This window comes from Anneissia japonica, unplaced genomic scaffold (assembly GCF_011630105.1).
Source record: "Anneissia japonica isolate Jap-2015-1 unplaced genomic scaffold, ASM1163010v1 scaffold287716_len795978_cov209, whole genome shotgun sequence".
Taxonomy (NCBI): domain Eukaryota; kingdom Metazoa; phylum Echinodermata; class Crinoidea; order Comatulida; family Comatulidae; genus Anneissia; species Anneissia japonica.
In genome coordinates this window covers 520945-530108 of record NW_022756589.1, presented here as the reverse complement: position 1 = coordinate 530108, position 9164 = coordinate 520945, and the positions used below count along the sequence as shown (strand labels likewise).

Here is a 9164-nt window from a genome sequence, read left to right as displayed (position 1 = left end):
TATTTTACGGAATCCGTTCCTGAAATATACAAATAATAACATACCAAAAGCCCGAAAAAAATCTAATCAGGGGAACATTGTTCATTATAAAGATATTTAATGGGTTAAAATCAAAAGTTTTATTGCACAACTGCTCTGCTGGAAGCGTATAAATGCCTGTCGTTGCCAAGTTGTTGCTAACGAAAAAATGTGAATTATAGGGTAATACGCCCGCGCGCGATCCAAAAGCGGGGAACACATAGGTTTGTCGCGTCAAAGGGATCTGTTGCCGAGTGATCTCCTTCTCAATAATACCTCCATGGTTATACCTACCTAACCTACTGGATATACGGGCCTGGAAACTTTACATTTTACCTGCCAATTAATACAGTATTATATGCTTATTAGATATCTTCTCAATTTCTCAGTATTTTTTTTTTTTAAATTATTTTTCCACTTCCAACGCTGTATGATTTGAAATTGACGTCGTTGCTCTTCTTCAGATTCTGTGTTCATTTTCAGTCTCTTGGTGCTCGATGGTCATTTTTGACTTTCTTTTTAGACGTACTGTATCTTAGTGTGTTCGTAAGTTTTAAGCCCTAGGTCTACAATTAGGCTACCAACTCCATTAAAGACTTAATTTTTTTTTTGTAACGAATAGCATTCATTAAAATAATGAAATAGTAATTCATTAATCAAAAAGTAATAATTAAAATAATATGTTTTCGCTTTGGTGTAATTTTGGAATAACAAAATATAATAAAATTATATATGTTTTTCAATAAGGTTATAAGAATCAACGCACATGTATAGCCTATTATCCCTGTGATTGATTTTGTATTAACCATACATTGTGACATAAATCATAATAATAATAATAAAAGAACTCAACAGTGTACTGTACGTTATCGCAGTCAACTTAATTACAGTCCCTCTTTGATTAATACTTAGACAATGCAAAAAGTTAATTTTGTCAATATATTTTTGTCTTTGGTTAAGGTAGGTGGCATTTCCAACAGAAAGATTTGGAACTCGCCAGACCACCAGGCACTGCTATCACTTTATATTGGCAAACGGTACGAAGAGGTCTGGATCCGCGCCTGCCTCATAGGTGCCGGGAAATTGCACTCTTATACCTTACAACAATACAATACAGCAATTATTTTTCTTAATACAATTTAAGGGGGTGCAACTGCACCCTCTGCATCCGCCCCAGAAAATGGAAAAAATATAAACACGTCTAAGTGCATTCAAAGTAGAAGAATTTAACAACCGCAGACACTGTTAAAACTTCCTTGAACTTAGCACCTACATAATGTAAATGTTTATAAAATCAGGTATTTTTTTATATAGCATTGAGGGAAGTTAATGCTGATTTGAACCAGACTATTATACCACAAATCCGAAATATATTATGTGGTTCTTATAACTGTCAATATTGCTTAATAGGATGTTACCTCAGGGACATTTATAATCTACAGATTAACAAATCCCCTATATTAAAGCCCAGTTGGCATTGGATTTTATTGGGCAAAACTTGCCAGGAGTCAAAATAAATCCAGTATGAACAGCTTAGAAAGCTTTCCTCTTGGGTAAGTTATGGTATAAGCTACGCGATTAGTTCAGTCTAGCACAATGGGTACAGGTAGATTAACGCAAATCCTTATAAAAGGCACATATTTTGATGCGTGTATGCTCTCACTAATATTTATTTGAATAGATCAAGGACATAAGCACACAACTGCTCTCTAAATATTCAATAACCATGTTGACTTACTCAATTGCTCCTAGTAACTTGTATGGATCAACTGGTGGGGGATAAACAACCTCTTCTATATGGTCCCTGTCGCAGTAAGCATATGCCGTAGATACATGAACAAATACCTGAATAAAGAGGTACGAAAGAAAAATGTAGATAAATAAAAATTAAAACTTTTGCTTGCAAGCAATGTTTTTAAAAATGTACCAGACTGCATTTCATTTCTCCAAGTGTTAAAATATATTCTTTTATTTAGAAATGTAATTTTTTTCTGATCATTATATATATTTTGTTAACTAAAAGCACTTTCATATAACTGGAGAGTGCATTGTATCTACACCCCATTCAGATGATTAAATGTACTGCTATACTAACCTGAAGACTATTCATTTTCTTGCAGAGTTTCAACATTTCCTGAGTGGCCACAACATTTAACTTGAGAGAGAGCCTATTAACAACAAATAAAGAATCACTTACAGTAAGCCTTTGTATAAATAAGGCCTTAACTTTCACTTCAATCAATTAATAGAATCATATTCTTTTTAAAGTTCACAAACTGCTCATGATTGGCTTTAAAATATACTCTCTGTTTGACCTAAACAACTTATTATTCAATGTTCGAACGGCATTAATTAAGTTACGCAAGTTATTAGAATTATGAAAGTATCACTAATCAACAGATAATATTGTCCCTGCATTGATCCATTTAAAAAGCAATTTGTTTTAAGGGTTTCTAGGTTTCACTATTAGTCTAGGGTAGGCCTATATTTTAAATAGACTACCAGTAAATTATGTATAACATTTCAGTACATGATTAACTACCAATAGTTGTTGTAGGCGCTACATACCGTATTCAATGGTGGTTTTGAAATTTTAGTACTTCACCTAATAATCATTAACATAATCAATTACATAATACTTTAGCTCATTAATTATTCAAGTTCTGAATATTTTGAACTTTTGTTGACCACCATGGAAAAGGGCCCCTTACTATCTAGATACAATAAAAAAAAATAAAATAAAAAAAAACCATTCCATTGGGTTTATAGTAGTACTGAAATGAAATGTTTTCTAGATTTTGCACAAATTGTCATTGGATATGACTTTCCATGACAACAGTGTCGATGACGATAGCGACATGGAAATGATTCCTATGACATCACTAAGGTTACCATAGATACTTGCAATAAAGCCATACACAATTTTGAGTGAATATCTACTATTCTACTTTACTGAAGGCTTATAAGCAACTATTGTACTATTACAGTAATTACAGGTACAGTAGAACCTCGATTTTACGTACGGTACGGGACCAGAGGGCGTACGTAAATCGGGGGATTCGTAAAATAGAGGTTGGGTTAAATTTGTGGTAACCTTTGATTACGTCATTCTTTTGGCATCCTGGTGCCTGACTTCAGTGTTTTACAAGTCTCTTATTCCGTCTATCTCTAAATTAACTTTCTCGTTGGTGGCGCTGTCCAGAATGAGAAAAATAATTTAAAAAAATAAGAGACTTGTGGCAAGTCTAGACTTCTACTTGACATATAATTATATCAAAATGAAGAATTCCTTTCTAGATTTTTTTCTCTAAACTTGCATCTGATTGGCTAAAGTATAGGCAAATCAGGATGCCGGTAAAAAAAGCTGTTTTTGTGCAGTATTAAATTCAGTCATCCGTAAAATTAATAATTAAAATATATGACACCCTATTTTTCAATTCAATGCAATCCTGTTTATCTATAGTTATCATTTTTGGCTATTCAATGTTCTTTCCATAACACGTAACCATCTCAGCGGTTTTCAAATCATGGCCCCCAGGGACATTCATTATTGGAAATACTAAAAATCATAAATAGCTTGCGACCTCATTTACACCCTGGGAAGCATTCCTAGTCAGTCTTGAATATTCAACAGACACACATTAAACATAGAATATCACCTAATGGCAGGGACCCATTATCAAGTGTGCACAGAGAAAATGTTGATAAAGTGGGGTTTCAACCCTGACCTCAACTATAAACTGTATTACGTTGCTGATGTCACACAACATGCCCTTAGATACTAAGCAATCCAACTAAAGTGTCTTTATAATATAATTTTACGACCATTGCTATAATGTAGTTATCAATGCTACTACATACATAAGCCAACTCTTATCTGAATAGTCTAAAGTTCATTGTCACATAATAGCATTTCTTTGTCAAATATTATAAAAACAGATATGCATTAGTGTAATCTGACATCTAAGAATTTTAAAGACTTTCAATTGATATATAAATCAGTAGAAGCATCACTTATTGATATTTTTTTACTTTTAAATTTACCTTAATCTTAACAACATTTTCTTAACATTAACATTCTTAACAACATTTTCTTAATTTTCAAATGAAAATAAAAATTAATTAAAACTATTACAGTAAACGATGTTAGTGTATTTAAGATAATTCAGTTTAGTCATAGTAGTTAATGTAAAGTTTCTTTCAGTAATGTGATTTTCTATTGTAATTAGTCATTTTTACAGTTTTGTTCTAATGCCTGTTGTGTTGATTTGTATAATGCCTTTACCACCTTGTTAAAAAACACCATTGAGGCATGATTGTGGTTAACAAGTGTTTCCGTAATCAAATAAAGTTTTTATTATTATAACATACTTGTGTCTTTAAGTTATTAAATATTCTCAAAATTAAATTGCATAGTAAAAATTATACAAATTAGTTCAATTGCTATTCCTATGCAAATAGAATACCTGGCCACTTGGAAATAACACAAATCAATGGTGATGTTGGTAATCTATGAGTCCATACTTACCTGGATACCAACCAATTGCCGAATAAGGAACTTGCATGGTGGTGGGGGGGCCACTCGTGCTTGGTGCCAGGAATCGACTGTTCTATTATTTTTTGAGGGGTGTTTCTCATGTGAGAAAGAATAGGCAATTTGTTGGTTTATCTAGGTAAGTATGCACTCATAGACTACCAATATCACCATTGATTTTTGTACTTTCCAAGGTGCATTAAGGTGTGTAATTGTTAAGTAGACTAAAACGTAAAGTCAAAAATGAACAAAAAAGAAAATGGAATGTACAATGTCTCAAATAAACTGCACTCCTGTTAAAACAGCAAGTTAAAATACAAATACATTAATAAAAACTGATGACTTATTTTAATTGAACAAGCTAATGCACATGCCTGATTTTAGGCAAATGCTTTCACAGCAATTTTCTGAATTGCTTGAAAGAATCCAGGCTTCAATCCAAGTTAGTTCTGCGCATGCGGTTGACACAATTGAACAATACTCAACCGTCAACACATCAGAGTCTCTCTGTTCTAAGCGCTTCTAAATCAGCTAAGAAGCAATCACAACAGGGGTCTTAGCTTAAAGCCTTTCCAACTCCCCATTATTCTCTATTGTTGTCTATTGTTTTCACTGTTTGACTAGCTTACTACATAACTTCCTCCGGAGTTGACAGACAGAGATCACTCAAAGCTGTTAATCTCCATGGCCAAAAAGGTACTAAATAGAATGATACCACAAAATAAACCTGATGACAAGAGGTTGATAACGAGACCCTGGTTATAGCCCTGAGAGGTCTCGTTTTTATTAACCATCTTCTGAAAATGAAGGGCCAGGTTGCAAACTTACCTCAAAATGTTCAACCACTAAAAAAATGCAGAGGGCTTTGGTTTTATAATAGCAGCAAAATAGAAAATTAGTTGCAAATAAATCAAATTTCTTGGGGTCTAGTATAGCAATGAAAGGGTCTTTCCACACCAATCAGGGATGTAGTTATGATGGGCGGAGATGGATGGAGCAACTCAGCCTTGGAGTTTTCCACCCAGTCTAAAGCTAATTTCATGGCCCTCCAACCACCCTTATTAACTCACTTTTCCATCCTTAAAATCTACCCGTATTATTTAGAGTTTACTAAAGTTATAACCTACCCACCCTTAAAATGTCTTATCACCCACCCTTCGTTTTTTACAGCTACAACACTGGCAAATTGAAAAGAAAAAGGAAACAGAAGCAGCAACTATAAAGGCACAGAACAATTTTTCTTACCCTAATTTTTCATCAAATTTGATTGTAGCTGCAACATGAAAAACGATTGTGACCTTTTCTTGAAGTGTTGCGATGTCTTCATCGCTCATACCAAGCTGCGGCTGCTGAAGGTCACTGTTGATCGCATGAACTTTTTCTGCAAAATTTGGCTGAGTTTGTCGAAGCTTATCAAACAGCTAAGGGAGGAAGAAAAGTAATTTATTGTATTAGTAATTTTTTTTTAAAAGATATACAAAAAATAGGTAAGTTTTAGAAGTTTCACATGTGATACACATTTCAAATATGAAAATCAAATTGATATTTATAAATCTCCAAGCTGAAACAGCCTTATTTTCTCCATGCTAATTAAAATATTTCTAATGAGAGTCAACACAATTTCTTTCTAACCATACCTTACAATTCATCAATTGATCAACTCTCTCTTGAGTTGGGTGCCCCCATTTGGGCCGCACCAGCAGGAACACATCCTTGATTCCTGGACAGCACCTAAGAATCTTCTCCAGAAGAACTTTACCTATAAACCCTGTTGCCCCGGTTACCAGAAGTGTCTGTCCATTGTAGAATTCTTCAATTGGTGTCATTATTCTTTATTGTGATTTTCAAATTCTGTTTAATAAAAGGGAATATAAATTAATACTGAAGGACTTTGAAATTCGCTGATAATCTATTTAAGGTCTTTCAAAGTAAAAAATCTGTAAATTAGTGAAAAGCAATGAAAAAAAATGCGCCTCATTGTACTTTATTTTCAAAATTATTAGGATGAACTTTAAAATAATAAGGAAAGTACACTAGTAGTCTGGAAATGTAAATTCAAAAATTAAGAGCACATATCTAGTTCATTTTATTGTAATTTTTAGCTTCAAAATGTCAAAAGTTTATACCTATAGTAATAATATTCATAACATTTTAGCAACATACAGATAATGCTTGGTATGGTAGTAAAACAAACATCAGTTTTAACACAGGAATATTAATCTACAAGGGAAGTATTAACTATAAAAAGATAAGAATGATAACCAATGATAAAGCAGCAAAAAAATGTACTTACTACTGTTCACTGTCAACAATATAATGGTTATAGAAACTCGCATCTATATTTAAATTTTATATTAAATTGTATATGTACCATTTAACAAGGCAAATAATTAAAAATAATAATGAAATACAAAATTGTCTGTGCTGCTTTTAGGTTAAACATACGGTATGCACCAATGGGCTGCTTTTATCTTTAGCGGTATATGTGATAATTCATTTAAATGCCACAGCAACTATAATAGACCATAAATATTAATATTGATTTCCTCACTAAAGGTGTAATTGCATGCATACCATGTTAAATTAAATATAACCTAATATAACTATACCAAGTATATGAAATCACTTCATTGTCACCAATGTAAATAAATATTATTATGTGTTTGCCAGTAATATTAAAGGCTAGGTCTAACTGCTTAGAAAGCCTACAGTAGGCTTATGAATTAGCAGATTTTCGGGTGCTTAGAAGAACATTTTGGCTCTAACTGTTAGCATACTTTTGGCTTTTTTGAAGGACCTCTCAAAAACATTTGTAAAAGTTTGCTCCTCTTTTTTTTGTTGACCAATGTACAATGGAGTGGAGTTAAATAATTTGGTGGTTAAGATGCTTGCCTTCCAATCCCAGGGTCCTGGGTTCAATTCCTGTCAGTGTTGCAGGATTTTTTCTCACAACCAAAACAACTCTACACCATAAATCTCTTATTGAGATTGAGTATGTGTAAAGCATCGTGTGTGTAATAGTATTGTTTAGTCTTTAATCCTATTTTCTAAAAATACATTTTTTAAAAGATTAAGATCATAAGAATACTAAAAGTGAATTAGTGTACGCCTAGCTTGCACCCTATTTTCTAGTACAGTAGATCTGCTTCATGTACTTTTGGGCCGTCGTGAAGCATAAATTCTTATAGCCTGCACTTCTTGAAAGTGAGGATACGTAAATTTTGCTAGATTTTGCGAGTGTGCAGCTTAGGTCAAGAATCTTCTCTAGTATAGTATCATGAATGGTATGGAGTTCATTTACTAGTTGAAATATTGAATCTGAGCAGTGTACTGTACTGTACCATTAATTTATGTGTTTTTGAAAGTTTTTTTTGCAATGTATTTTTGCACCTACTGTAATTTACTTTTGGACAAAATATAGAAAACTGAATCTTAATCTATGGTAAGGCACTTGACCCGATAGGGCTTTGATAATAACTATAACCGAAGCACATGTTTGTACAACAACCAACCAGCAAGTGACATTGTGACGACGAAGAATGTGTTGTGTTTATAGTTAAAATCAATTACAGTAGACTGAAAATTTACATAAAAGCAATATAAAAGTCCCAATTTTATTGGTAATTAAATTTGCAAAACAACAATGTTATACGTTGTTTGCGTGGGCTAGTCATAACAACAGGTATGTTCGGAAAGGGTTCAATAAATGTTCTCTACAAACCAAGCTTTATGGAAAGCTCGACATCATACTGGGAGTTGGCATTGGGGAAGTGGACTGTAGTATTTAGCCACTTTGCCTTAGCCAGCTAGCTATGCCTAATAGTAGAAGTATGCCTACGCACAAGCCCAGTAACTGCTGCTGCAGTGCAAAAAATGGTGCAGGCATCCATCCATAGGCCTAGGCTAGTTAGGCTACTCTAGGCTAGGCCTAGGCTAGCTAGGCTATTCTGTATTCAGGCTAGTTAAGTTAGCCTCTCCTATACAACAGAGAAAGTTGCCAATTTTCGGTCATTGCATTAATAATTTGGCTAACTAATGAATTCATAATAATGTCTGAAAAAAATTACAGCATCTGATTTGCAAGAAGCATATAGGCCTAACTAACTACCTAGGTTGAGGCTGGGTTTTGCTTTCATTCGGACACGCCTACATTATTCGCCGGGTCGGCTGATTGCCAGCATTCTTATAATATCCCACTCACCACCTCTTGTTCGTTAGGCATTAATAATAAGTGAAAATCTACTTACTGTTTTCTATTGAAGATAAGGCACAAGACGGAGCAATGTATTTATTTAATGTGAATGATTTTTTTGTGTTTATACCAAAATACATACACAATTTGAAAGTAACTTCAGATCACAATATTATTCATCACCCGCCGATCAATTACAAAAACACCCACCGTGCGAACACGCCATATAGAAATCACCAATGGTGATTCGCCGTCTTAAAAATTAATCACGTGACTACACTAGAATTATTGGTGGCGCTATAACGAATGAATGAATGTGAATGAATAAATGAATCAATCAATTTATTTCTTTATTTATTTATTTCTTTAAAACCACAACCAACAGCAAAATAAATTCGCCAATAATAGGAGGGTTATAAT

The 9164-nt window shown here is 33.5% G+C and overlaps 1 protein-coding gene across 1 annotated transcript in view; it reads right to left on the bottom strand.

Annotated features, from left to right (window-relative positions):
- LOC117124256 (fatty acyl-CoA reductase 1-like) overlaps window positions 1–8989 on the bottom strand; it is a 19447-nt gene extending 10458 nt beyond the window's left edge. Inside the window, exons 1-5 of the mRNA XM_033270411.1 lie at window positions 8800–8989; window positions 6190–6403; window positions 5798–5973; window positions 2114–2186; window positions 1757–1863 (exon numbers count right to left, since the gene is read on the bottom strand). Of these exons, the coding sequence (XP_033126302.1) occupies window positions 1757–1863; window positions 2114–2186; window positions 5798–5973; window positions 6190–6378 (545 nt within the window). The 5' untranslated portion in view covers window positions 6379–6403; window positions 8800–8989. The remainder of the gene's footprint in view (window positions 1–1756; window positions 1864–2113; window positions 2187–5797; window positions 5974–6189; window positions 6404–8799) is intronic.
- Between the last annotated feature and the right edge of the window lie 175 nt (window positions 8990–9164).